Source organism: Carettochelys insculpta, chromosome 1 (assembly GCF_033958435.1).
Source record: "Carettochelys insculpta isolate YL-2023 chromosome 1, ASM3395843v1, whole genome shotgun sequence".
NCBI lineage: Eukaryota > Metazoa > Chordata > Testudines > Carettochelyidae > Carettochelys > Carettochelys insculpta.
Window position 1 is genome coordinate 367,788,409 of NC_134137.1, and position 27,943 is coordinate 367,816,351.

Consider the following 27,943-nt stretch of genomic DNA (forward strand, 5'->3'; position numbering starts at 1 on the left):
ACCCCACTTTGTCACCAGAGGGCAGTGCACCCTGGCAATTCTTTGTTGACAGAGCATGTTGTGTGCAGTAGCAATCTGTTGACAGATGTTCTGGTGAGATTTCTCTATCAACAGTAACTTCTGTTGATAGATGCTTCTAGTGTAGAGGTAGCCTTGAGGTTTTAATTTAATAGGGGTTTGCGGTGACAGTCTCCACACCTGGCTGGGCTTTTGATTTCCCCTCCCCTGCTTGAGAACCCCTATTTTAACCACTGTGCAACTTGGAGCAGCACTGAATTATGCTAGCATGTAATGGCTCTCTGTGTTTTTTGTGGATTTCATATACCTAGACATTTCTCCTGCAAAGTCTTCTGACAGATTTAAAGAATTACTTGCCTTAGTATCCTTATTGTTCATCTAAGCTCTATAACAAGAAATGGGAACTCTATTAATATTTCTGATGAACTACTAGAATTCCACAAAGGCTGCAGATAATATACACACCAAAATGAAGTGCTAGTTGGAGGCAATCTACATTAACTTGGATGGTAGCAAGGACAAAGGTTAAATTTTGCATCTCACGATGTAAGTAGCTAACAAAGCCTGAAAGAGTCATTGAATAGTAAATTTTCAGTTAGTGTTGATATCATTTCATGCTGCCTTTAAGAATTAGAGTGAGAAAAGAAATAATTCTCTTTAGGGGTTAGATATTTACTAAAAGCATTACAGTACACGTTCTTTCCCCACCAATCTGAGTTTACTAGATAATTGAAATATTGAAGTTTCTCCCTCTAGTTCAAAGGCTGTTTGATTTCATGCATGTTGAAAAACTGAAAACCACCCCCCCCATAAAAATTTAAAAAAAAAACAAAAAAACCCTCCTATCTTCAGGTCCCTTAACTGAAAGTGAAGCTCATCGAATTTACTGAACAGGACTGACATTGATTGAAAACCATGTAGAATGGACTAAAGTTTGCAAGGCGCCAGGCCCATATTTTGGAACAGATAAAACTATTCATGAAAACATCTGGGTGAAAAGATTTCATTTTAAACTGTACAGTGTACATCCAGAAATCCAATAGGACAATGACTTTCAGTTCTATTTTACTGATTTTTTTCACTGCAGAAAATAATCTTTTCATGTATTCTAATAAGCATTTGACTATATTTTATAAGCAAAATTAACCTATGTTGATTAAAGATGGCTTTCTTTCTACTTATGACATCTGTCTTTTTGCTTAAGATGTTTTACTGCGTAAGAATCTTAGGGTATGTCTACACAGAAAAGTTATTTTCAAATAACAGCCTTTATTTTGAAATAACTTGCTAGCTTCTACACAGTGCAACCACTATTTCAAAATAATTTTGAAATAGTGGTGGTCTTATTTTGAAATAGGTAAACCTCATCCCACAAGGATTAGTGCCTATTTAGAAATAGCTATTTTGAAATAGGGGCTGTGTAGATAGGGAACAAAGCCTGTTTCAAAATAAGCCATAGTGAGTCCAGTGTCTCTATTTCAAAATAGAGTGTTGTAGTTAGATGCTGTATTTTGAAATAGCGCTCAGATGTTTTGCAAGGCATTTTGTGTGTATCAGCATTATTTCAAAATAAACTACTCCAGAGTAGCTCTTCCGGAATAGCTTATTTTGAAATAAGGCTGCTGTGTAGACATACCCTTACAGTGCTCTTTTGTGCCATTGTGAGTGCTTTCAGGCAGCCTTGCAGTATTTTTGAGTTAACAGTTCTCCTTCTTCATTCTCCTTGGTGACTAAAGGCTTGTAAGAACCTATGAAAAAATGAATTTATCTCAAGTAAGCACGACTAAGAATGTTTTTCTTCTTTTTTTTAGTCCAGAAGAGCTTCCTTTTCATGATGCAGCAATAGAAAAGGTAAGTCCTATGTTGTACATCTCTTAAAACTGTAAACAAACATCAACACCTGACAATGTGTCCTTTATATTTTTTTATAATTGGGGGATATAGCGTCATACTGTGGATTTTCATATTGACAAGCACATTTCTTGCATCTGCTAGGCAATAGCACATCTCTTAAAAATCACACATTTGGTTGAACTGCACTTCGGTTCCTATAGGACTAGATGCAATTAACTCTCTCCAGACTACGTCTACACTTACTAAACACTTTGAAATGGCCATGCTAATGGCCAAATCGAAGAATATGCATTTCAGCGCCTCATTATTATTCAGCATCTCATTAGCATGCTGCTGGATGCAGCACTTCGAAAGTGCTGCGGTTCACTTGCCCGCGGCCCATCTACACAGGGGTCCTTTTCGAAAGGACCCTGCCAACATCAAAATCCCATTATTCCTATCAGGTGATGTAAGGGGATTTCAATGTTGGTGCGATCCTTTTGAAAAAGAGCCCTGTGTAGACCAGCCACGGGCGAGTGAACCACAGAACTTTGACGCCAGCGCCATGCTAATGAGTCACTGAATGTTTATTTCAGCGCCTCATTAGTATTCTTCTATTTGGCTATTAGCATGGCCATTTTGAAGTTTTTACTAAGTGTAGACACAGCCCTAGAGGTGTTAATATCTCTTTTGGGTTAACCACAAAAGGTCATTATGTTACTTTGTTCATTGCTGCCTTCACATTCACCCTACACTCTTTTGGGAAGGAGGAGTTACAGGTGAGCGCAAGTCTTTAATGTTGCTGCATGTTGAGCTGTTGCTTAATAAGATGACAATTCCATTTAGGAATTATTTCAAGTTATGCTTGGCTCTTGCCCTACTTAAGTTCCCTTTTGTTAATTGGTATCTTCTAGTATTGTCTGATCAAGTTAACGTATCTGTGCTGCACAAAACAGCTCCTCCCTGTGTATGGAGGTGGGAATGAGTTTGTTTTAAAGAAAAGCAACACTTATAGCCTATGCAGCTTTCTGAAGGAAAGCTTTTGTTGCTTTGAGCCACCCAGGGAACCAGATGGGGAGCCTACTAAAACAGTATATGGAGGAGAGAGAGAAAACAGTGCCGCTTCTGAGTGGAGAAGAAATGTCTGAGTCCTTTTCTGTTTTGCATCACTGAATGGTTCATTCATAACCATGTATTTTTGCAGTGTGAAACTGCATCTTTTTCTTGCTGTGTTCCCTTGTATTTGTAACATCCTGAGCATATAGGCTGGGATTACGCTACAGAGTTTTGTCGACAGAAGGGACCTCCTGTTGATATAACTCAGGGAGCGTCTACACACTTAAAGCATTCTGTCGACAAAGTCTCAACAGAAGTCTGCATTTTCCTTGACAGCATTATCCCTCAAAAATTTGAGGCATAACATCTCTGGACAGAGTACTGTCAACAAAAGTGCAGTGTAGACACTTCTGGTGACAGAGAGGGCTTCCGGTCGCTGGGCAGCCCTATTAGCAGAGCTGCCATTCTGCTTTGTGGCACCAGAGGACAGTGCAGTCTGGCAGTTGTCTGTTGACAGAGCAAGTTATGTGTAGATGCAATGGATGCATCTGCACTTGCATTCCTCTTTCGAAAGAGGTGCGCAAATGAGGGAAATTGAAAATGCAAATAAGGTGCATATTTGCATATTTGACCACCTCATTTGCATACCCTTATTTCAAAAGAAGAAAACCTATGTAGACGCTGCTCTTTCAAAAGTGAACCCCATCTTCGAAAGAATCCTTCTTCCCATTAAATGAAGGGAAAAAGGATTCTTTCAAATATGGGGTTTACTTTTGAAAGAGCAGCATCTACACGGCTTTTCTTCTTTCAAAAGAAGCTCTTTCGAAATAAGGATATGCAAATGAGGTGTCAAACATGCATCTATGCACCGCATTTGCAATTTCCCTCATTTACGTATCTCTTTTGAAAGAGGAATGCAAGTGTAGACGCATCCAATCTGTTGACAGAGGTTCTATCGAGATTACCCTGTCAACAGTAATTTCTGTCGACAGATGCTTCTAGTGTCAACATAGCTATATTGTTTAACATTTTAATCAGAGTTTAATCAGGATGCAGCTTTGTGTGAGGCTATGAAGGTCCAGGGTCTCAAATATTAGACAACTTAAAATTATTTTTCGTGATCATTTACTACACCTGAAGTTTTGATTTACTTAACTATACATGAGATAGATATAATTAAGCTATGGTATAAAAATAGTGTCCAATTCTCACATCTCATGTTTTAATAACAGTTTCCCAGATAGTGTGTCTGCATAAGAACTACTGATATGTTTATTGTATACTTTCCAATATTAAGTTGCAAATGTAGTTACTTTTTATAATTACACTGTATGCTTGTTATACTTTTTGGTGATATCCTGACCTCTGGTGGACTGAGACTGAGGTTTGCATTACTCCACTCAGGGATATTTAGTTCTCTGCAATTTCAGTGTTATTACACTAGTTGGTAGGTCAGTTAGATATAATTTCATTGTGGGCTTCTAAAATGGAGGATTTTTAAATTAACTTTTCTGACAGTGGGGGACTGCCCAGGCTTTTTTTCTGTATAATTTCTGACCTGTGATGTCCAGAAGCAAATATAGGTGATATGCTGACCAGTTTTTAGTCTACATAAAGAGGCAAACCCTTTCTCTTTCATCACTGCTTGTCCTCTGTATGTGTTCTTTTGTACAGCCTAAATTACTTTGTGTAACACTTAAAAATACTTTAGGATGGGTTTAACGTGCATGCACAGTAACCACTTTTCCTTACGGAAGCCATTTGGATGTGTAAATGCCAGCACTGTTGTACAGTACTATGTTACAAACCAATTGACCTTCACATTTATGCGGTGTTTTAAAATGTAATATTAGTAGCGGCACCAGGGTCCAGAGTATAGTGTACAGAACTACAGACTTGGATTCTGTAACTGGCTCTAGTTCTGATGTCCAAATCACTTAATCTTTCTGTGTCTAACCATAACTATGTGTCTGTTTCTCCTCACTTTGACTTGTTTTTGTAGACTGTAGACTGTTCAGGCTTTAGTAGTTCTTATGTGTTTGTAGAGCGCCTTGCAAGATAGTCCAGATCTTGGCTGGGGGCTCTGTCAAAGTCCTACCCTAGGCTCTCAACTCTAGGTGCTGTTGCAGTATAACACAGCAAAAGCTGTGTTTTCTGAACTTGTGCCAGCTGGAAAGCTCTGTGAACTGGCATTTCAGATCTTCACTGAAGGTCCTGGTTATAGCCCAGTTGATGCACAGACGGCAGGCTCTGTGTGTGGCTCCCTGGAACTGGTGACATGTCACTCCTTCTCCTAGGTAGAAGAATGGCCATGGGGCCGCCATGGGCTGTTCCAACCCCATTCCTGAGCACTAGGAACAGTTGCCAATAGGAGTGGGTGGGGGTGGCTCCTGTGGGAAGTGGCAGCACACAGATCCAAGTAACTACACCTCTGCCAAGGAGTAGTAGGGACATGTTGCCACTTGCCAGGAGTTGCCCAAAATGAAGGTCTCCCAAATACGGCACCCTGCAACCCCTCCCATGCCTGAACCCCCTCCTCAGAAACCTCACACCCAATCTCCATCCCTGAGCCCAAGCCCTGCACCCTTTCCTGCACCCTAAACCCCTCATCCCTGGCTGCATCCAAGAGTCTACACTCCTAACCCAGATCTTATACCCCTCTCACACCTTACCCCTGTTTCAGCCTAGACCAGGAGTCTGCAAACTGTGGCTTTGTAGCCGCATGTGGCTCTTTAAGGAGCCACTTGTGGCTTCAAGCACTGCAGCTGCTGACACCACTTGTGGCTCTGGAGGCTGCTTGCACTTAAACAAAGCCCACTGTTAAAACGGGCTTTAATTTTCTTTTTTTAAGTGGCGGTAGCCTCCAGAGCTGCAAGTGGAGTCAGTGGCAGCAGGGAGCCCTGGAAGAAGAAGCCAGAAGCTGCCAGCACACTGCATGCGTGGGAAGGAGAGTTGGGGGAAGGGGCAGCTGAGCCTGCCCTGCCAAAGATATGCTGGGGAAGAGGAGGAGGAGGAGGTGGCCAGACAGCTGCCAGCCTGCGGAGAGAGGGCGAGAGGGCTCTGCCTCCCTGTCACATGGGAGCTGCTGTCCAATGCAAAGGGCTGTTCAAACCTCCTACCATGCTCAAACCAGTGCAAGTGGGGCTGGACTACGTGGCTTGCCGTGGTTGTGTTGAGCCCAGGGTGCACACTTGGCACAGTGACTCTCTTCCATCTTGGGGCACTGCAGAGTGTCTGCCCCGCACCCTGGGCTTTCATCTTCTCCCAGCTGAAGTCAGTCGCTTCCCTTTCAATGGCCATTAAAATAAACAGCCAGTGGCAGTGAGGATCAGTAGGAGAGGTGTCGTCTCAGGCAGGTAAATCCTGGAGATGGCCTGGGTGAGTGGGTTTGGGGCTGATAGAGGTTAAGCCTGGTGGGGGTTTTTGGGAGTGATGGGGGTTTAACCTGGAGATGGGGGTAACGTAACTTTCTTACTGGTACAAATCTTTGTGGGCTTGTTGTTCTTAAAATAGGGGTGACAAAAAGTACAGTTTGATGTTGTTAAGGACTGTCTCGTATTCAAGTGCATTGTGGCTTTTGAAGGATTGATTTTATAAATGAACTTGAAAAAATGGCTTTTCTCACTATTTTGGTTGCAGACTCCTGCGCTATAGGGTGCCCCTACTCTGAACTTTGAGTTAACAGAATATGTGACTGACTGGTACCCCCAATTGCCACAACGTACTGGATAAGAAGGCTTGTATTGTAAATAAGAGAGCTTCACATAAGATGGATATTTGCCATTTGTTTCATCCTTTTTCCTCTCAAATAGCCCATTATTTACCTTAAAAGGAGCAAGGTTTTCTCCTACTTTCAGTATGATTCTTGTATTCCCAGAGCCAAAATATCTCAGAGTTGGCTACATGTACACTAACACTTTTGGTAAAACTTACATCAGTCTGGGTTGCAAAAAACAAAACAAACAAAATAAAAGCAAAAACAAAACCAACAACAACAAAAGAGCCCATAGCCCCGACCAACATAGGGTACACTGGCAGAAGCACCAGTCTAGACAATGTGTTTTGGTGGGAGAGGGTTTGCTGCTGACATAGTTACCAATATTTGTTGGAGGTGGGAGGGCTGCTGCACTGAACACTTTCTAGTGGTGCAGCTGTAGTGATATGTCTGTGCTTCTGGAAGGTCTCTAGTGCAGACATAGCCTTTAAAACTTACTGCAGAAGACAGAAAATATATTTTCTTCTGAGATGGTTACATGTACTCTAGATTTCCTGATAAAATAGCACTATTCATCTTCTTTGCAATGTGATTTTTTTGAGATGTAGACATGTTATCCAGGCAACTCCTGTTTGATGTGAAAACAAACATTGCTCAAGTTAAAAAACAGCAATAAAAAAAAAAGGTGGAGGGGAGCCACCACTGTCCAAAAACCAAACTCAGAACCAGCATAGATTGGTTCTCAAGCCTTTGTCCAGGAGACAAGAAAGCCTGAATTAAACTAAAGCTGAAAAGGCAGATCTTGAAAGTAGATCACAAAGTTCGGTATTAAAGGCTTAGGGCTCAGATGGTATTTTATTTTTTGGACCAACTAACTGAATAACTTGCTCAGAATGGAGATCTGGCTTGCCTTACTGCAGACTTCATATGCATGTTTCTACCTCTAGCCTGAACTATATCCAGAGAAATTATTTGGAAAACATCTACTACTGGGATGTTATAAGGGACACTTTATTATCTCAGTCTGTGAAAACACTGGAAGTTCAGTGATGCTAAACCCAAGGAATATGGGAGGCCACAGCTTTACTAGAGATGATTTTTTAAGCTGAATTTTACATGGTAAAGACTAAGAATATTTTGAAAAGCTGAAGGTGCCCATGTCTATCGGCAAAACCTCGTAATAAAAATGCCTTAGCAGCATTAAACTCCACAAGAAGCTCAAGGCAATGAAATACAATGTGAAAAGTAAGATGAGCTAGCCTAGCTGAGTAGACATATCTGACTCACTGTTAATTAGAGCTCTTGTTTAAACCACTCTAGAAAAATTGACATAAAATTGTTCATTCGTTATACATCTCAACCGTATATTTACTATGGTGCTGTTTTTCATTTCCACTTTATTACTAGAAAAGCTCTTTAGATACCTTTAACTTTCCAATACATTCTTCAGCTTATCAAACTTTAGTTCTGTCCATCTGCTGTATTTCTGCATACATTCTGCTGAACAACTATTACCTCAGTTCTAGCATAAATCCATCTGGAGTCAATTCATACTATGGTTTCATTTATGAAATTACTGATCAGCATATTTAAAATGAAGCTTTTATTGTGCATTCACATTCAGATTTTTCTAGTGCTGTCTCATGAATGTTTCTTTTTTAACACCAAATTTTATGGACTAACAATAGCTTGCCATAGTATTTATAGGTGAGAGTCAGAGAAAATTACTATCATACACATTACGTTTCTGCTTTATCATAATGGCTGGAAATGCTATAAAATCATTGTTATGGTTTCTAACTGGCAGGAACATCTCTCTGTTGGTCTATTTAACATAGCAGTACAATGGCATCATTAAGCTTATACATGGCATTTAGCTGTTTCACAGATCCTCTGTGGCAATTATCAGTTTGGTGTAATTTTATTTTTTCTAGCAGAATCTCTTAGGTGACAGCACAGAAGTTGTGTGTGTGTGTGCAAAGTAAGCTTTCATACAATTGTGTACACAGCTTTTAAAAACATTTCTGAAATAGTGAGCCTTTAATCTCATTACACAAAACAGTATATACATGGTTAAATACTATAAGATACGTGACACACAAAGTTGATTGGCCTTGCCTGCAGACTTAGGCCAGATGGACGAAAATAAGAATGAGTATGTTACACATTATTTTCCCAGCCAGTTCATGAATTTTATCTTGGAATTTAATTTAAAGGCGGAAAATAACTATAAGCTCACCTTTGCCTCGTTTTCACATATAGTGCTACAGTGGCACAGCTGTAGTGCTGTATATGAAGAAGATACTGCACAAATGGGAGAGCTTAGGTCAGTATAACAGTGTTGCTGGGGTGGCGGGGGGTGTTGAATTTTTCATACCCCTTGAGGCTGTGTCTGCACTGAGATGAAATTAAAATTTATATTGGTTTTCTAATTTTGTAATTTGTGTTCGATTTTGACCGTCATTTCACACTTTGCTCTCCACTAAGTTGAGTCATTGCTGCCACACATGCATTCGCTAACATCGACTGTTGCAGTAATGCATTGTGGGAATCTGTCTCCCAGTTCCCTCATCCCCGTAGCATTCTGGATATGCTCACTGGTCTTCACGCCATCTTCCTCCATTGCATTTTCATCATTCCCTCCCTTTCCCTGAAAATATGTTGATCCATTGGAAATAATGCAGAAGACACTCAAAATTACAGGAAAGAATTTTTGGTTTCCTACTACATTATCCTGCCAACACAGGTGCAGCGACTGTATTCTCAACAGGACATCCTTCCCACCTCCTATCATTGCGGAAATGTGATCCCTGAAAATAATGCAGGGGGAAGAATGTAAGAAGAAAGAAATAATTTTTGGTGTCCCCATGCATCATTGTGAATGAAAAGGGTTTTTGGCTTTCCTGTGCACTATAAGGCTTCTGTGAAATGACTGTGTTCTCAACTGGCCATCCATCCCACCTCCCATCATTGCCAAAATGTGATCCCTGAAAATCATGCAGGGGCCTGGAATGTTAGATTCAGAAGAATGTACGAGGAAAGAATTTTTGGTTTCCCCCTACACTATATTGACAATGTGGGTTTTCCCTGGCAGCAGCAGCAAGCCAAGAACTAATGTGGGCGGCGTTGCTGGATGACCAGTTGGAGTTTTCTCCTCTGTCAGCAGTAAGCCCCTTGGCTTCTGGGGGAGACTTTTCCTTGGCGGCAGCAGCGAGCCCCTTGGTCGTGAGGGGAGACTTTTCCCCAGCAGCAGCAGCAAGCCCAGGTATGGACCAAGGGCTGGGGTTTGTCACTGGATGACCAGTTGAACTCTTCGTTCCCCAAAGCCCCCCAGTATCTTAACTTCTGGGGGAGACTTCCCCACAGCAGCACCAAAGCCCCCAGTATCTTAACCACCGTGGGAGACTTCTCCACAGTGGCAGCAAAGCCCTCTTTCCCATGTGACTGGCAGCATTGCCAGCACCAAACAGCAGGAACATCCTTTTGTTTGGTTGGATTGGGGGCTACCCACATGATGTGCCTGACCGTGGGAAAGACCCAGACTCTGTGGCGCCTGTGGGGGAGGGATGGGGGTTTGCACACAAACGTAAACCACTGAGAAGAAGCTTCTCGCATGTTATGCAAGCATGACCCCCAGAACAGCCTTCTTGACATGGTACGATGGGGCAGGAGCAGAAAAAAATAGGAAGCACACAGACAGTTGCAAACTCCTTGCAGGGGCTATTTGAATGGGTAGATCCATGCACCCCACTAACAGCATAGAAAGAGAGAAGCCATTTCTCATGCTGTCATAAAGTAACACAAGCCCACAGCTAAAGGCTTGCTCCTCCCTCTTGGAAAATCAGGCTCTTCCTGTTACTGGAGAGCAGCAGCCAGAACGTAGCAGTGAGAGTGGCATTGTGGGTTACATACAGGACACCTCTGGAGGTTAATAAATTCAATTTTAAAATGTGACACTTCCACAATGGCCTTTAATCGAACTTCTGAATTTGAGCTTGATGCTATACCTGTCAGGTAACTGCGATTTTTGTAATCTCAAGATTAGTGCACCCAAAACCGAGCTAATGGTCTTTACAGTGAAGACAGTCACGTAGTAAAATCAAGCTAACTGAATTAAATTCATATTTATCTCATAGTGGAGAAGCAGCTTGAGTGACTTAATTATACCAACATAGGTCTGTAGTTTAGAAATGGCATCAGTACTACTGCAGCTAGTTCAGGCTCAGACAAGGTTTTTTGGGTGAGAGAAACAAGCTTTTGAGTACACAGAGGTCTTCTTCAGGTCTCCAAAACTGACTCCAGCTATGTCTATGCTAGTACTTTTAATGGTAAAACATATGTTGCTCAAGGGTGTGAAGAATCCTGAAACAAAATATGAAGAAGGGTTCTTTCAAAAACAGGATTTGTTTTCCAAAGAACCCCATGTAAAAGTCTGTTTTTGCTTCCGGAAAAGTCTCCTCTGGAAGCGTGATCGTGTGAGAATATGCAAATAAGGCATTTTTGATCTCACTCATTTATATTCTGCTTCTGAAAGCAGAATGCAGTGTAGATGTGGCCTATCTATTTTGATAATGCTAATGCACAGGTAAGCAAGACTGGTTTCCAGCTGTGCATTTGTAAGTGTTCAGTGCGGCCTAGGGGCTATGGCATGAGCTGACACCTGGGCTGGGTCTACACTTGCCCCCAGCTTCAAAGAGGGCATGTTAATCAGGGCAACGGGCAATTACTAATGAAGTGCTGAGGTGAATATGCAGCACTTCATTAGGCAACTCCCGCCCCCCCCCCCCCCGCCCCCCCGCGGCAACTTCAAAGTGCCCATGGCTACATGCATTCTGGCACTTCAAAGTTTGACGCTTCTAAGTTGCCTTGGGGGTGGAATTTGCCTAATGAAGTGCTGCATATTCACCCCAGCACTTCATCACTAATCTCCCATTACCCTGATTAACATGCTCTCTTTGAAGTTGGGGGCAAGAGTAGACAAGCCCCTAGTGTCTGAGGGTTGTCAAACATCTGACTGCATATGTTGTAATACTGCCTAGTGTGGGGTCTGCAACAGAAATCGTGAGATCCATTTTTTCAAATTCAAAATCAATCTTTCAAAAGCCACAAAGCATGTGAACACAAAACAGTCCTTAATAAATACAATCAAACTGTGCTTTTTATCACCCCATTGTAAAAACAGTGCACAAACAATGATTTGTTCCAGTTCGAAAGTTGTTACCCCCATCTCCAGGCTTTATCCACCTCAGCCCCCAAATCCTCCCCCGTCCCCAGGCTTTGTCTGCCACATGCTGCAAATCCACCCCGTCACCAGTATTAACCTCTCTGAGGTGCAACCTCTTCCCCCGCATGCCTAGGCTTAACCCCCCAGCCCCAACCTCCACCCCTAGACTTAACCCCTCTGAGCCCCAACCTTTCCCCTCACCCACAGGCTTAACTCACCTTGGTGCACAGTTCTGCCATGTCTGCTGCTCCCTGCGACCGCCCCTTTCATGCCAGCTTAGACTTCTGCCAATGTGGGGCAGCTCCCTGCCTGGCCAGCTTTCCCTTCTGGGCTCCCTGCCCTGCCATGGCTGATGGCAGAGTGGCTTTGGTTGCCACCACTTAAACAACACAACTAAATTTGGTTCGTTCAACAGTGCACAATGGAATTTGGTTGTTTGCTTAAGTGATTCTGGATTACAGATGTTGCTAGATGACCGTATGCCAGATTAGAGAGGTTCAACCTATAGTAAATTTGTATACTTCAGTATACAAAGTATACTCCAGCAAAAACATGAAAGCTGGAGCCACAGCTGGAGTCAGTGGCAGCAGCACTCAGAGCCACAAGTGACCCCTCAGTGAGCTGCAGGTTGCTGCCCCCTGGCCTAGTATATCTGTACCTCTCATTTTGGATCAACCTGTTTGGTTCCTTCTTAATTTTTCATGTTTTTGCTCAACTATACTTACCAAATTTACTACAGGTTGAACCTCTCTAGTCCGGCACACTGCGGTCTGGCAACAGACATAGACCAGCATGATTTAAGTTAGCTGGATATCCACTTATCATGGGTATGGCCAGGTTTCCTATGGTCTGATTAAGTTTGCAGCCACCATTCCTGGCTCTCAGTGTTCTGTGCTGTTCTTTAGCCTTTAATACACCCCTAAACGTCTAAGAGCCCCAAATGCAGAAGTGGTCTTGGTAATGCTGCTATACCTTCTGTGGTTTGGCAAATTCTCTCATTCAGCACTAGTCAAGTCAACTTTTAGTTCATGCAGGTTCTTGTATTTCCTGACAACTGAGTTTAGATTTTAATGATTTGGGAGGAACTCTGAGACTGTTTATGTAGGGGGCAAATATGCGTTCGAATTAGGTTGAATAGCCTGGGAAAGGGAGGTCATCACTTCAAGATGTCAGTTTTATGCAGAATTTGTTTTTAAAACATTTACATTTGAAACTAATTGCCTGGAGATTTTATTTAGACACTTAATGGCTTTGGTGCTTGCCAGAAATATGCCAGGAAGAAATTTAAACCTCCTCCACTGCACCAAAAAAAAAAAAAAAAAAAGTGTTGCTGTTTTACACACACACGCGCGTGCGCACACAGGTTTTACTTTTTGTGGAATTCTGTGCCAAAAATTAAAAATTCTGTGCACTGTATTTTAAAATTCTGCATGTTTTATTTGTCAAAACCACACATTATTACAATATCAATTTCAGTTATGTTGATAATTTATTTCAAAGTAACTGTTAGCAATTACAAACAACAAGTCCTGTGGCACCTTATAGACTAACAGGTATTTTGGAGCATAAGCTTTTGTGGGCAAAGACCTGCTTTGTCACTATGCTCCAAAATATGTTAGTCTATAAGGTGCCACAGGAATTCTTGTTGTTTTTGAAGATACAGACTAACTCAGTTACCTGTCTGATACATGTTAGCAATTATGTCTGTAATGATACAGACAAAAAGCAGACTCAAGATTTTTTTTTGACAAATAGGTTTTTACTAGACCAATTAATATAGAACGTTGAGTAATACATGTAAACTAGAATACAGAGAGATATTTCCTGTACCAGTCAGAAACAATGCAAACGTGGGGGTCGGAGACGGGAAGTCAGTAGTATTGGAGATGCTGGGGGAGAGGGAAAGAGCTTGGGAGTGAACTTGAAGGCTTGTTCTGTGTGGATGGGAGTAGTGTGGAACTGTGTGTGTGTGTTGGGGGGATTGTTAGGGAGTTGGAGAGCCTCCCCCTTCAGAACTTAGCTGACCCTGAACCTCTTCCATTCAAAGAGGCACATCTGCTCCCTGTGTCCCTGCAGCTCTCCTGCTCCCATTGAGCGTCCGTCTGAATGCTGTCACAGAATCATGGGGCTGGGAGGGACCTCAGGAGGTCATCTAGCCCAGCCCCCTGCTTCAAGCAGGATCAACCCCCACTAAGTTGGCCCAGCCAGGACCATGTCCAGCTGGGACTTAAAAACCTCAAGGGATGGAGAATCCACCACCTCTCTAGGCAACGCATTCCAATGCTTTACCACCCTCCTGGTGAAGCAGTTTTTCCTAATATCTAACCTACCCCTCTCCCTCTTCAACTTCAGACCATTAGTCCTTGTTCTGCCATCTGACACCACTGAGAACAGTTTCTCACCCTCCTTTTTAGAGCTCCCCTTCAGGAAGTTGAAGGCTGCTATTAAATCACCTCTAAGTCTTCTCTTCTGTAAACTAAACAAGCCCAAATCCCTCAGCCTATCCTCATAGATCTTGTGCTCCAGCCCCTTAATCATTTTTGTTGCCCTTCTCTGAACCTGCTCCAGCAAATCCACATCCTTTTTATACTGAGGGGCCCAAAACTGGACACAATATACCAGATGTGGCCTCACCACAGCGGAGTAGAGGGGAATAACTACTTCTCTAGATCTATTCGAAATGCTCCTCCTAATGTGCCCTAATATGCCGTTAGCCTTCTTGGCTACAAGGTTACACTGTTTACTCATATCCAGCCTTTCATCCACCATGACCCCTAGGTTTCTTTCCATCGTACTGCTGCTGAGCCACTCAGTCCCCAGCCTGTAACAGTGCTTGGGATTCTTCCACCCCAGGTGCAGGACTCTACACTTCTTCTTGTTGAACCGCATCAGATTTCTTTTGGCCCAGTCCTCCAATTTATCCAGGTCCCTCTGGATTCTCTCTCTACCCTCCATCGTATCTACCTCTCCCCTTAGTTTTGTGTCATCTGCAAACTTGCTGAGGGTACAATCCAGTCCCTCATCCAGGTCATTAATAAAGATGTTGAATAACACCGGCCCCAGAACTGAGCCGTGCGGCACTCCGCTTGAAACTGACTGCCATCCAGATATTGAGCCATTGTCCACTACCCATTGGGCCCGACCACCAAGCCAGCTTTCTTTCCATCTGTCCAAGGATCCAGTCCATATTTCCTTAACTTATGGACAAGACTGTTGTGGGAGACCGTATCAAAAGCTTTGCTGAAGTCAAGGTATATCACATCCACTGACTTCCTCATGTACACAGAGCTTGTTACCTCATCATAGAAGCTAATCAGCTAGTCACCCATTAGCTCCTTAACCCCTTCCATTGTCTGTTCCCTGTGGTTCTCCAGCAACCCTATATGTCCAGCTCTGTCTTTGTCCCTCTGCCAACCTCTGCCTCCTAATCTGGGTGTGCAGGCAGGGTGCTGTGATGAGTGCAGCTTACTTTCTCTCAGCCATTGCCATCTGTTCTGGTGCCACAGCATCTTCTGGGGGGTGAAAGGCAGAAGTGCAACGCTTCTCGTGAAGAATATAGTTTCTGTGCAGAAAAAAACCCTATGCAGTGGGCATAATTCAGCATGGTGCAGAGTTCTCAGATGTCAAATATACATAAATGAGGCTTCCAAAGAATTAAAAAAAATTGAGTGCAATTAATCATGAGATTTTAAAAATAATGATTAATCAGTTTTAATCACACTGTTACTAAGTACAATATTTATTTAAATGTCTTTGGATGTTTTCTATATTTTCAAATATGTTGATTTCAGTTATGACACAGAATTCAAAGTATACATATTTATATTTTCGATTGAAGTATTTTCACTGTAAAAGATAAAAAAAAGGTATTTTTCAATTTACTTTACATAAGTACTGTAATCGGAGTTCATCATGAAAGTGCAACATTATTTTATTTTGGAGTGCACTTAAGTTTAAAAAATGAATCTTTAGAACCTGCAAGTCTGTTCAGTCTTACTTCTTGTTTACCTGTATGGGGGAGAATGCTGCCTGTTTCTTATTTACAGTGACACCTGAATGCAAGACCAGACATTCACATGTCACTGTTGTAGCCAGCTTTGTAAGGTATTTATGTGCCAGTCATGCTAAACATGATTGTGCCTTTTTCAGGGGAGCCAACAGGCTGTGTGTGCCCCAGCCAAGGTGGGCAGGGGTGGATCCACACTTGTGGAAGGGGAGGGCGGCTGGAAAAGCCAGTCTTCCACACTGCTGGGCGTGTGGCACCCTCACCACCAACCCTTACAGCTACCCAAAGCACATCGTGTGGTGATCCAATGGAACTTTAAAGGGCCTGAGGCCCCAGCAGCTGTTGTAACAGTAGTGGTGGCCACGAGCCCCGGGCCCTGAGACAACTGAACCCTTTGCGTCCCTTCCCACTCCCTCTTTTCGATTGGCAGGAGGGCCTCTCCATGCTTTGACTTCTATTCCGGAGGATATGCTTCCATACATATAATGGGTTTTGCTTGATAATAATCCAAAGCAGCGTGGATTGATGCAAATTCATTTTATCATCTGGGTCAGATGCCAGCAACGCAAGTTTGGGTGTGGGTTTTTTTTTCTTTTTGGTTCCATTTCTGTTGTTTCTGCATTAGAGTGCTGCTCTTTTAAGATTTCTGGTAACAGGTACCACACCTTGTCCCCCCGCCCTGAAATTTTGGAAGGCCAGAATGTAGGTAAAATCACAGAGCTGGCGACTTCTAACTTTCCCCATCAATTTCAGTCACAAATTTATTTATTTATTTTTTTTAAATAAAGCACGGTCATTGCAGAAGCATGTCCTCTGGAATGGCGATTGAAGTATTAAAGGGCGTGCAAATTTTTGCATACCTGACATGTAAATATATTGTAACGCCTCCTACAAAAGTGCCATGCAAAATCTTGTTCTCACTTTCAGATGACATTGTAAATAAGAAGCAGGCAGCATTGTCTCCTATAAATGTAAACAAACTTGTTTATTCTTGGTGCTTGACTAACCAAAAAGTAAGACTGAGTGGACTTTTAGACTCTTAACTTCTATGTTTTGTTTTCGAGTGCAGTTATGTAACAAGTAAGTTTACATTTGCAAATTGCCCTTGTACAATAAAGACTGTAAATTCAGTGCTTGTATGAGAAAAATTGAAAAATACTATTTCTTTTTTATAGTGCAAATATTTGTAATAAATACAAAATGAGCACTGTACACTTTATATTTTGTGTTGTAATTTTAAATCAATACATTTGAAATGTAGAAAAAGATTTATAAACCACGCTAGAAAAATGTGTTCTGTTATTGTTAAATAGTACCATTAAAACCACAAATGATTTATTTTTAAGAGGTAAAACTAATTTAGCGAAGGTGATGCTGCTGGAACCACTATAGTAATTCATCATGTTAAATGTTTCTGCAGTGGAAAATATTTTTGTTGAACATGTTTCTGATACTTTTAAAAGACTATAAAATAGTTTTTTTTAAAAAAAGTTTGAAATCATTATGAATTATAATTTTATTTCAGCAAAAGCACCTTGAAATTGAAAGAACAACAAAATGGCTAAAAATGCTGAAAAGTTGGGAAAAATACAAGAACAGCGAAAAGGTAAGTTGTGCATGCTTTTGGTCTGTTTGCTATATTGAATTTATCCATCTTAAATTAAATATAGTGAAAATTAATTCGTATTTAGCTAATAGAAAAATACATTTAAAAATAAAACTGAAAAGCTCTTTTATGATTTGCCTGGTGCAATAATATAACAGATTAACAAAAACTGGTGTTGAAATACAGAAGAATTTTTGAAGGACAGCATGTTGAGGGCCATGGGGCATATTGGGAACTACCATTACCTATAAATTCTTGTGTTGTGTTGTAGTGAAACTGTGAAGTGGGATTGTGACAAGCAAGCCGAGGGAGCACACCATGTTAGTGTACATGCTGCATAGCATCTCTAGGGAGTGAGTTACTAGTCTTCTGGAGGAATGATGAACACATAATTATGTTTGAATATGTTTTTAAAAATATATTCAAATTAAAAAAAACATTTATAACATTAAGCAAAAAGAGGCGCAGTCCAAAATTCAGATGAAATTTGTGACTTGATTTTGTGCCTGTTTGTATGCTGTATGTTGTTATAGTATTTAATACTGAATGTTTTAATCAAACTGTTGAGGTATGGATGGTGTACACTCATACTGGAATTGTCTGGCTCCTCATTTTGAATCCCTTTTTAACTCATTGTGTGAAGTTAAGCAGGCGGCTATGTAGCCAAACAGTTCCCTTAGCTATATGTTTGGTGGATGGGCTAAGAGAGCCTCTGTTACTTGCACAATGAAAATTGTCTTGGGTTCCTGCTCAAGGAGCCTGACTAGTCCTAAAATGTTATCTCTCTACATATGCAACAAACTGGTCTTGGACACCATGAATGCTTTAAATATCCTGTTGCAAGTGAGTCCCTAGAGTAAGCTTTAATATGTATAATGAATAATTAAAAACTAAATCCAAGTACAAATTGTTTTCCTTGTGTTTGGTTTCATGTTACTACACAAAAAATGCAAAGTACATGTCATACAGGTGGATCCTCCATGTTTTTAGAGGTGACTCTTCCATTTTGGTTTTCTGGTTTTACTGAATTTGACAAGCAGTCATCTAGGTAAGGTGCTGATGATGATACTGACTGAGGGATTAAGGTCGCAGATAGAAGAATGTATAGCAGACGAGCAATCGAGGTCAGAAAAGATACAAGTTCCATACAGCAGATATTGACACTAAGACTGATAGCAGAGAAAGCTCGACAAAAGAACAAAAATGTATGCACTTGCTTCGTCATTTGCAAAAGGCATTTGACAGTATAGATGAGAAAGTGACTTGGGCGGTGTTGGAGTCATACGGAGTGGATAGTAGACTAATATGGTTGTTGAAAGATATCAGTGATAATGTGGAGGCAGCAGTGAGAACATGCGGGGAGTTGGGAAGTTGGTTTGAAACAAGTAGAGGTACAAGACAAGGAGATCCAATATCGCCAAGTATCTTCATCGCACATCTGGAGAGAGCGATGGACAAGATCAAGGAAGAGGTAGAAGGGATATCTGTGCACGGGAGAAGAATTAACAACTTGAGGTTCGCGGATGATATAGTTATCATTGAGGAAGATGAGGAGAAACTAGCAAAAACAGTGCATGTGTTAAATGAAGAAGCTAAGTGGTACGGACTGATTATGAACATCAATAAAACAAAAACAATGGTATTTGGAGATAAGGAGATAGGAAGGAAGATCAGTGTGGATGGTATTGAACTAGAAAATGTAGAGACGTTCACATATCTGGGGAGCAACCTAATGTATGATCTAGACTGTAAGAAGGAAATAGTGACTAGAATAGTGAAAGCAAGAGTGAGTTTGAAGGCAATGGATAAGATCTGGAAAAGCAAAGCAATTAGCTTAAGAATGAAGCTGGGTGTCTTGAAAACGTGTATGCAGCAGCATGATGCACGGATGTGAGACATGGGTGATAACGAAAGATTCGAAAAGAATATTGGCATTCGAAAGGAGTTGTTATAGATTCTGAGAATAGGCTGGATGCAGAAGGTCACCAATGAGGAATTATATAGGAAGATACAGCCGAAAGAGAACCTGCTGCAGAAGGTTATAAAACGGAAGCTACAACTATTTGGACATATGTGCAGAATGAACGATGAACGAAAAATCAAGACCTTATTATTCGGCATAATGGATCGTTCGAATAGGAGAGGCAGACCCCACAGAGAATGGATAGACGATGTAGTAGATTGGTGCGGAGCTAGTCTACAGAAACTTAGCCATTCTTCCCTGGATAGGGAGAGATGGAACGAAATAGTGAGAGAGGCATCAGACACCAACGGGCGCTGAGCACACGGTTATTGATGATGATGATGACATGTCATACAGGTGGATCCTCCATCTTTTTAGAGGTGACTCTTCCATTTTGGTGTTCTGGTTTTACTGAATTTGACAAGCAGTCATCATTGAAATACTGCCAGTAGCTATTTAAAAGTTCAGAGTAATAACACACAACAGATCAGGACAGAAGGTTAAAAAAAAAATGCACTGTTAAACTGAAATTACAGTTGAATTTTAAATAGCTATAATTAGCCATTTGGTATTTAGCTCAGGATTCTGCTGTCAGTTAACATCATTAAAAGTCTTGAAAATGGCTGTGGGATTTTTAATGACCACAAGTGGTCTTTCTCAAAAAAAAAAAAAACAAAAAAAAAACAACCTTGTATACTGTCTGTACTTGTGTGTTAATAGCTTACTCAGGTGGACAGAAAGTGTGATTTATTGTTGTGTGCTTTACTGAGAGTCAGGAAACTTGGACTCTTTGTGGATGTTTTGGGATGTTCACTTAAGGTTATATGTTGCCCATTGAAACCAGCAGCCCCCCCCATGAGGCTGTGTAAAATCTACTTGCATCTCCATCGTGTGTCTCCTGTGCCTACAGCCCTGGCTTTCTCACTGCTCCATCTCCTTGTTTACTGGGAGTGAACTAGTGAGGAAGGGCTAGAAAAAGGCAAGGAGAGTGTCAGGAGCAAGGATGTGCCCCTTCATGCAAAAGCAAGCTGAACTGGGTTGATGTTTCAAAGGAGAGGTAATCTACTTGTTTTCCTGGCTACTGCAAGTTGCAACCCACTGGAGAGAGTGGTAATGAAGGAATTATTATTCTCTGAATCAGTTTGTTCTCAAAGTTGTTGCTGGAGTGATGAATGTAGATTACCCTTCACAAAGGGTTACCTTATGTCCAGGGTCTGCTGGCAATGGCATGCTTATTTTTTTTTTTTTGAGCTTCCCTCCTCTGTCCAGGTAGAGTTTTCAAATAGCAGACAGTATCTGAGACAAGCTGCAGCCCAGAGAGAGTCCTGACTGATCTTTCTGTATCTTTTAGCTACCTTTTTCCAGTTGCTCTGTAACACCTAGCAACTAGGTTTACTTACCAAATATGTCATCTTTGTTGTTCTTAGTAAAATCCCCTTTTTTAAGACTATGATCTGATTCCTCTGTCCTAGAAGGCAGGGTGTTCTGTGTGCACATGCCTGAGACTGAAAGGTCAGTGATTAAGAAATTGCAGTTGCTTTCAAGCACTCTCCTGAGGGAGAGTTAAGAGCTTGAGGTTACCCCTTAGGGAGACTTCACTGGGTAGTGGCATTGTATCGCCTCAAGCCAAGGACTCTGTAATCTTAGGGAGGTTTGTTTTGTTTTTATTTTTTTTGTTTAAATTGTAAGCCTTCAGTGGCAGGGTACTTTAAAGTTCTTTCAGGGCCCCCACCATCTGCACTCAGAGTGCCAAGTGGGGAGCAGCCTTGATAGCAGATTTTACAAAACTGTTTTCTTCGAGACATAATTTAAAGTAGTGCTTGGTAACTATGGCAACAGTAGCTTTAAGTGGTATAGGTGCCAGTTTCATGGGGGAGAGGTGGTGTCTTTGATAAGAAGCACCTTTGTTATTTCAGCCTGGAAATTTTAGTGTTTTGATGGTAATCTTAGAAAATGTTGCTCAGTTTGTTTTGTACTGTACCTCTGAATTCTTGACTTGTTTCCCTTTCTTCCCTTTAACATTTCTTGAACAGGAAGGAGGAGACTATTGGGAAACAGTTAATATCTAATTAAAGTCAGTTTATAAAAGAAAGGGAAGAGGAAGATGTATCAATCTTATATATGAATGGTCTCTTGCAACGTTTATAATTTTTGTGTGTGTTGTAGAAGTTTAAACTAATGTTTTGTAGCATTGTGGACCTCCACACATTGGCACTGTGCTAATGAGGGACAACTGAAAATGAAGCAGAAAAAGAAGACGCACTGTCCAGTCTGATTTCATTACCAGTGTGTAAACTGATATCAAAGAGCAAATTAAATTAAAGTGACAAATCAACTTAAATCTTCTTTCTGCCTGCAATTCTTTTTACCTGCTGTTACATTACAAGAGTACCTCAAATTAGATAAGAGTATTTCTCATTGTTTTCCAGTTTTACTTTTGGCTTCTTTTCACTGCAACAGTGTGTTACTGTGGTCGACTTACTACACCCCAGCTGGACCCTGGAATTACACAGTGCAAGTTGATTATCCCCAGAGAGGGAGGAATTAATTGCTGCTGAGTATGTGCGACCCAAGATGTTGCATCTGCACTGCATTAGTACACGATTCAAACCACCCTGGCTCATGGATCAGCTAGCTTGAGCTTTAAGCACTATTTAGCTGCAGCCTGGGGTTTTCATGTGTGGACTGGAGAGGAGTTAAAAGTAACACTTGAGTTACAACTTGAGATTACTGGCCTGTGAAGATGAATTCTTTGGGGATTTGACAGACCTGCATACACAGTCAGTTTCACTGTTCTGGTATAGACCATCTCCTCTGTTTTTTTTGTGGACCTTGCACACAACATTTTTTAAAAATAGGAAAATGTGGTTGTTAAACCACAATTGCGTGCTGTTGCAGCTGAAATCATTTTTAACTTGTGTGCTCAGTTGTTTTAAAGCTGATAATGGTTTGGACTGATAGTGTCCCTTTAAAAATCCACAGGGCCACTTTTGTTTCTTAAATTTCATTTGAGGGAGGTAGATACATGTGTGATTCAGGTGTCTGGGGTCCATAAATAGCACTCCTGCTTCGATAAGCAGGGTATGCGTACATGTGTGAGTATGTTTGAATTATTTTTAATGTATCTAAAATAGCACATAGCACATTAATACTTTTTTATTTCAATGTAATTTAACCTGAAGTGTTACTAATAAGAAAAATGAGAGGAGTTTTTTCAAGTATGAGCTCCTTGATTTTGAATAAAACAGATTGTTATGTTGGGGCTTATGTGCAGGAGATTAGCTGATTGTTTTTGTCTGTGCCCCCCTCTTTTTTTTTAATCTTTTTATCTTCCGTGTAAATGTAGCTAGACTAGAATTTACTGATTGTGGATAATACATCTTGAGCAGCACTTTTGTGGACAGAAATTTGTTTTCCTAAAATAATGCCCTTTTCCTAATTCCCACTAAGACAGTAGAGATGGTATTTATTCTGAGCAGGTATATACCTCAGGTGTGATGGGTGCTTCTATATGAAGTGTCATATTGCAAGTCTAAGGTGGGTGTCATTGAAACAATGGTCACTTGTGCATGCCATTAAAATGGACATTTACTATTCCCAATAGAATCAGGAGTACCTCAGTAAAGGCAACTAATTGTAGAGAGTGCTGTACATAGTGACAGGGATAATTGATCTTTATTCAGTGAGGGGCTTTATTTGCCAAAGGCGAGGATCTTTGTCCTCCCTGATTATTTGAATACTACTGAGAGCACAGATTCTTAAAACAAGGATTGATTACTTCTCCAACCCTCTTCTCTCACGCACTGAGTGATCCAGATCTCAGAGTAGACGTTTAGCCTCCCAAAATATGCACAAGATGGTAAGATAAAGTGTTGTTTGTTAATTATGATTAGAGAGCTGCTGCTGCTTCTTAGTGTTGTACGGAGCTCTTATGAAGAGGATGTGTGTTTGACAAGTGCTGCAAACGTGTGTGTGTGTGAGAGAGAGAGAGAGAGAGAGAGGGGCACTGAACCATGATCTTCACTATTGGCTGGATTGATTTGGACAGCTATCGATCCAGCTGGGGCAATTTATTGCACATTTCATAGAAGTGGTAAATCAATTTCTGACTGCTCTCCTGTTGACTACAGTACTTCACCAAAATGAGAAAAGTGAGAGGAGTTGACAGAAGAGCTTCAGCTGTTGACTGCTGGTAATCAGACCTAAGCATGTTGACTTCATCTATGTTAGTTATGCAGCTAAAGTTGTGCAACTTAAGTTGATGGCCCGTGGTAGTTTAGAGAGAGCGCATCAACCTTGCCATTGTTAAGGCAGCAAGGAACAGCGTCACAGTTGCTGGAGTAACTCCTCTCTTTCTGTCGTCTTGTGTGTTTAAAAGCCTGAGGAGCAACTGGTACCTAAAGAAAACTTACAGATGTTATGTTAGAAGATCCTGTTCTGACATTCCTGCAGTTTAGGGAGGGGTGCGGGGGGGGGGGCGCTGCACCTGAAATTAGTGTGTTTATAAAGCATTTTACAGAGAATAGCATCATGTTGTTGTTACAGAGTTGTGGATTATAATTATACAGGTTGGATCTCTTTGGTTTAGCAACCACAGTACCTGAATGGTCCAGAACAAAGGACTTTGCTGAACCAGAGGAGGTCAGACCTCTGGGATCTCCTGGGGGCTGCTAGCTGTGCTCCCCTCCTGACTGCCGGTCCTGCTCCCTGCCCCCAGACTGCTGATGGGCTCCACTCCTGGCCCCCAAGACTAGGCTCCCCACAACAGTGCTGCTGGCAGGGCTCCCTTCCCCAAGCTCGCTGGCAGGCCTTCGCTTGTTGTCTGCCAGCCAAGTTCTGCTGTGTCCGCCAATCTGCTGGGTTCTGCTGGACTAGCTCCACGCAGGGGGGCTCTCTGGTCCAGTAACGTCAGTAGTCCTGACAGATCATGGATGTTGCTGGACCAGAGTCTAAGACTATGAAGGTTCAACCAGTGGTTGCGAATGTATTTTGGAAAATGCAGTAACGAGATGTTCCAGGAATGCAGAAAATAGACAGGAGGGACAGGCCTGAGAATAGAACAACCAGGAGAATAAAGTATAAGTAGCTGGGAAGCACTTCTGTCATGACCTTTCATACTATACAACAAAGAAAGATTTGCCTTCAGGCAACGTTGTATCTCTCTGTGAGAGTCAGTTTATTTGATTATACTCCTCTAAACATTTCTTATTCAAAATTGCAAATGACAGTTTTGGGCTTTTTTGTGGTATTTTTAATCTTTTGACAAGCTGCATATCTGCTTCTCCTTAATTCTTTCCTCCTTAATTTTTCCAGTGGAATAACGGGAAAGTGTTCATCACATAGGGTGTGGGTGGGAGGAAGGAGAGAGAGAAATAATTCTTAGGCTAAACTAGGTCTGCCAGTTCAGATTTAGGAAGTATTTTAGAGATTACGGAAGGTGTAAGACAGTCATTGACACAGAATTTCTTCTTCAGCCATAAAGCAGTTACATCATCTGACTCTGGAGTGATGTCTTATCTCACTATGTTGCCCATATTTCTGTCGTGTGTTGCAAAGGGGCTTCTATTAGAGTGAGGAGGGAATTCATTCAGTCATTAACTTCAGCTGATAAGGTTTACAGAGTTGCTGGTTTGAATGGGCCACTAGTAACTGGATGTGAGCGGTTCGCACCTGGGCCCAGGTGGCCTAGTGGCTAGGCCCCCTGGCTAGGGCAGGTTGGGTGGGTCCTCAGCCCCACCTGAGAGTCTATGGCTTGAGTTTGGGGTGTGGCCCTGAGGATCTAGTCCCCTCCTTTGGCGTGAGAGGGGTTCCCCCGGGGGGGCTCCCTGCTCCCCTCAGGACCTCGGGAAGGGTCCTAGGTTGCGCCCTCTGGCGGCTAACCGGGTGACAGCTCTGGTCTGGGGCCTCATGCCCCAGAGCCATCTCTTGCCTTTTAGCTGGTCAGCACCAAACTGAGCTGACTTCCCTCCCTTTATACTCCTCCAGGCCTGACACTGGCTGTAGGTGAACTGCCGTGAGCCTGATTGGCCTAACAGGCCTTGTTTCACCCCTGCCTTGCCTGGCCTCCCTTTCACACTCCTACACTGAACTTAAGCCAAACGGCCATCTTATGGCTAACATGTCAAGTCTCAGTCAGATTTGAACTGGTAAGCAAAAGTACCTTCATGGAAACCACCTTGAAGGTAACTCAGTACCACATCTCATAATGAAGTGCAATGATTCCAAAATAATTATTCAGAAACCTGTTCAAGCACAGGTTGCTCTTTCCGACTGTGATATGGTCTCCTGAAACGTCATAAACTACCTTTTCTTTTTTTTCATGTCTGCTGCATGTCAAAATAAAATTCCACTCTTCTCCAGCAGTGGCTTCCTGTGTAAAAGGTGTCTAATGAATGGCAAAGTTCCTCAATTTCTATGTGGCATTCATAGTTTTTGACACCAGTTCTTTTCGTTTGTGTTGCTACCTCCTAATAGTATTCTACACTGTAACAAGCCAGAGTACGTCAAACCATCAGTTACTAATCATATACGAGCTTTCCTTACTTAGTATAGTCCAACTTCAGGAAAGATTAAATAAGATTCCACTTACTGTCTTCCCATTCAAATATTGACAGCAATGTGTCTTCCCTTTCACTGTCTGCCTTCAAGTTGAGTTGAGAAGGTATCCAAATAGAAAGAAGATGGGGGAAGGGAGATACTGGTAAGGAAAGGTAGCTAAATACCTTTTTAGAATTCATAAAAGGTGTGATAGTCAAATCTCCACTTGCTTTATGTTCAGTCTCCAAAGACCGAGTAGAAAATCACTTTTCACTCTGTGAGATTTCAGAATAAGATAGCGCAGAGCTCTTTTGCTTGCACTCAGCTATTGTTAAAAAAGCCATGAACGATGAAATACCTAACAAAGGTTCCATTATAACAAGACATTCCTTTAGGACCTCTGGATTTGATTCTTATACTTGCATGATTGGTTCTTTCTGGCTGGTGGTGGCCTCCCTCAAGCTCCTGGGAGCCAGATTGACAATTCTCTTTTAAAAACTAGGCTTCCTGATAGATACCTCATTTCCCTTCCGGAACCAATTAGATTTGTGAGCTTGGTCTTGCAACATGGCTTGAAAAGTGTCTTGTGTCTGTATTTCTCACAGATATTTTCACAGTGGTGGCAATGTGTTGGGGTATGTGCAATTCTCATTGGTTCATGTGCATTTTGTTGTCAGGTAGCTTGACTAATCAGCTGTTCTTAATGATCTTATTGGACACCCATTTTGTGGACTTTCACAAGATTGCTGATAGGGATCCAGATGTTCACATTTTCAGCCTCTGAAGTCTGAACAGAGACAAGTCCTAGCACCTGCTGAGTTCATTGATCCCCATCTTATCACATTGGCCTGAGAGTTTAGGCAAGGGGTCTGCAATGTGTGGCTGTTTAAGGACTACTTTGTGGCTCCCAATTCTATAAATGCAACATAGAAAAAAAAACACTCTCCTGACTATTTTCGATAAAGGATGAACATCTAAAATGCCAACGATGAACAGCTCCCCTAAATAGTAAACAATGTGGGTGTGTCTACACTAGCTGGCTACTTCCAAGTAGCTGGCATAATGTCGAAATAGCACGCATCGCGTCTACACACGCCGTGTGCTATTTCCACGTTGAAATAGACGTTAGGTGGTGAGACGTCGAAATCGCTATTCCCGTCTTCGGATGAGAATAGCGCCCTACTTTGATGTTCAACATCGAAGTAGGGCGTGTGTTGACGATCCACGTCCTGCTACTTCAAAATAGCAGGGTCCTCCATGGCGGCCATCAGCTGATGGGTTGAGAGACACTCTGTCCAGCCCCTGCGGGGTTCTACGCTCACCCCGTGCAGCAGCCCTTAGCCCAGGACTTCTGGCTGCTGCTGCTGCAGCTGGGGGTCCATGCTGTGTGCACAGGGTTTGCAACTGGTTGTCAGCTCTGTGGATCTCGTGCTGCGCCGGCTGTGTGTGTCTGGGAGGGACCCTTTAAGGGAGCGGCTTGGGACTTTGCTGGCCCCTTATTTCAATGGGGAGCTCTTGTGTGTGTGGACGCTCCGCATTTCTTTCTGGGCAGCTCCTTTCGATGTTCTCTGTTGCTACTTCAACGTTGAACGTCGATGGCACCAGCCCTGGAGGACCTGTAGACAATACACATCAAAGTAGCCTATTTCAGTGTTCTTACATCGAAATAGGCTACTTCGACGTAGTGTGCTAGTGTAGACGTAGGTGCTACAGCAGGTTCAGTGAAGGGCAACAAAAATGATTAAGGGTCTGGAGCACAAGACCTATGAGGATAGGCTGAGGGATTTGGGCTTGTTTAGTTTACAGAAGAGATGACTTAGAGGTGATTTAATAGCAGCCTTCAACTTCCTGAAGGGGAGCTCTAAAAAAGAGGGTGAGAAACTGTTCTCAGTGGTGTCAGATGGCAGAACAAGAAGTAATGGTCAGAAGTTGAAGCAGGAGAGGTGTAGGTTAGATATTAGGAAAAACTTCTTCACTAGGCGGGT

The 27,943-nt window shown here is 42.0% G+C and overlaps 1 protein-coding gene across 4 annotated transcripts in view; it reads left to right on the top strand.

Annotated features, from left to right (window-relative positions):
• Positions 1 to 27,943, top strand: part of USP6NL (USP6 N-terminal like) — a 242,932-nt gene that overhangs the window by 126,145 nt on the left and 88,844 nt on the right. For all 4 annotated transcript variants that reach the window (XM_075017960.1, XM_075017968.1, XM_075017974.1 and 1 more), the window contains 2 exons: positions 1,830 to 1,869; positions 17,378 to 17,458. In XM_075017960.1, coding sequence (XP_074874061.1) covers positions 1,830 to 1,869; positions 17,378 to 17,458 — 121 coding nt within the window. The remainder of the gene's footprint in view (positions 1 to 1,829; positions 1,870 to 17,377; positions 17,459 to 27,943) is intronic.